The following is a 1,384-nucleotide window of genomic DNA, read 5'->3' as shown; positions in this document are numbered from 1 at the left end:
CTGCAGGGGGAGGGGGCGGGTTCGCTGTTTGCCCTCCAGGGCAGAGGCGGCGCTGCAGGGGGAGGGCGGGGTCGCGGTTTGCCCTACGGGGCAGGGGCGGCGCTGCAGGGGGAGGGCGGGGTTGCTGTTTGCCATCCCGGTCTGTGGGCGCTGCAGGGGAGGGCGGGGTCGCTGTTTGCCCTCCGGGGCAGCGGCGGCGCTGCAGGGGGAGGGCGGGGTTGCTGTTTGCCATCCCGGTCTGTGGGTGCTGCAGGGGGAGGGCGGGTTGCTGTTTGCCCTCCGGGGCAGGGGCGGCGCTGCAGGGGGAGAGCAGGGTCGCTGTTTGCCCTCCGAGGCAGGGGGCGGCGATGCAGGGGGAGGGCGGGGGGTCGCTGTTTGCCCTCTGGGGCAGGGGGGAGGGCGGGGTCGCTGTTTGCCCTCCGGGCAGGGGCGGCGCTGCAGGGGGAGAGCAGGGTTGCTGTTTGCCCTCGCGGGGCAGGGGCGGCGCTGCAGGGGGGAGGGCGGGGTCGCTGTTTGCCCTCCGGGCAGCGGGGGCGCTGCAGGGGTAGGGCGGGGTCGCTGTTTGCCCTCTGGGGCAGGGGGAGGGCGGGGTCGCTGTTTGCCCTCCGGGGCAGGGGCGGCGCTGCAGGGGGAGAGCAGGGTCGCTGTTTGCCCTCCGGGGCAGCGGGGGCGCTGCAGGGGGAGGGCGGGGTCGCTGTTGCCCTCCGGGGGCAGGGGCGGCGCTGCAGTGGGAGAGCAGGGTCGCTGTTTGCCCTCCGGGGCAGCGGGGGCGCTGCAGGGGGAGGGCGGGGTCGCTGTTTGCCCTCCGGGGCAGGGGCGGCGCTGCAGGGGGAGAGCAGGGTCGCTGTTTGCCCTCCGGGGCAGCGGGGGCGCTGCAGGGGGAGGGCGGGGTCGCTGTTTGGCCTCCGGGGCAGGGGCGGCGCTGCAGGGGAGAGCAGGGTCGCTGTTTGCCCTCCGGGCAGGGGCGGCGCTGCAGGGGAGGAGCAGGGCGCTGTTTGCCCTCCGGGGCAGGGGCGGCGCTGCAGGGGGAGGGCGGGGTCGCTGTTTGCCCTCCGGGGGCAGCGGGGGCGCTGCAGGGGGAGGGCGGGTCGGGGTCTCCCGCTGACCTGGGAGCGTGGATCAGAGAGGACACCGCCGGACGGGGACACAGACTGACAGAGGCTCTCAGTCCCGGGACATGGCGGCCGAGGAGCAGCGGCGGATCCAGCGGGCGGTGGACGGATGGTGCAGGGACTGGAGAGGGAGCAGATCCGCAACATGCAGGTGGAGATAGTGAGGGGGGGGGGGGGGGGAGGGAGAGTGAGGAGGGGGGGGGGGGGGGGGGGGAGGGAGAGTGAGGAGGGGGGTGGGGGGGGGGGGGGGGGGTGGGGAGGGAGAGTGAGGA

At 75.9% G+C, this 1,384-nt stretch overlaps 1 protein-coding gene across 1 annotated transcript in view; it reads left to right on the top strand.

Annotated features, from left to right (window-relative positions):
* The first annotated feature begins 1,096 nt into the window (after positions 1-1,096).
* The window catches only part of fam136a (family with sequence similarity 136 member A), a 5,252-nt gene continuing 4,964 nt past the window's right edge, over positions 1,097-1,384 (top strand). Inside the window, 2 exon segments of the mRNA XM_072485997.1 lie at positions 1,097-1,220; positions 1,223-1,263. Coding sequence (XP_072342098.1) covers positions 1,178-1,220; positions 1,223-1,263 — 84 coding nt within the window. The 5' untranslated portion in view covers positions 1,097-1,177.

This window comes from Scyliorhinus torazame, chromosome 20 (assembly GCF_047496885.1).
Source record: "Scyliorhinus torazame isolate Kashiwa2021f chromosome 20, sScyTor2.1, whole genome shotgun sequence".
Taxonomy (NCBI): domain Eukaryota; kingdom Metazoa; phylum Chordata; class Chondrichthyes; order Carcharhiniformes; family Scyliorhinidae; genus Scyliorhinus; species Scyliorhinus torazame.
This window is presented reverse-complemented; position numbering and strand designations above follow the sequence as displayed.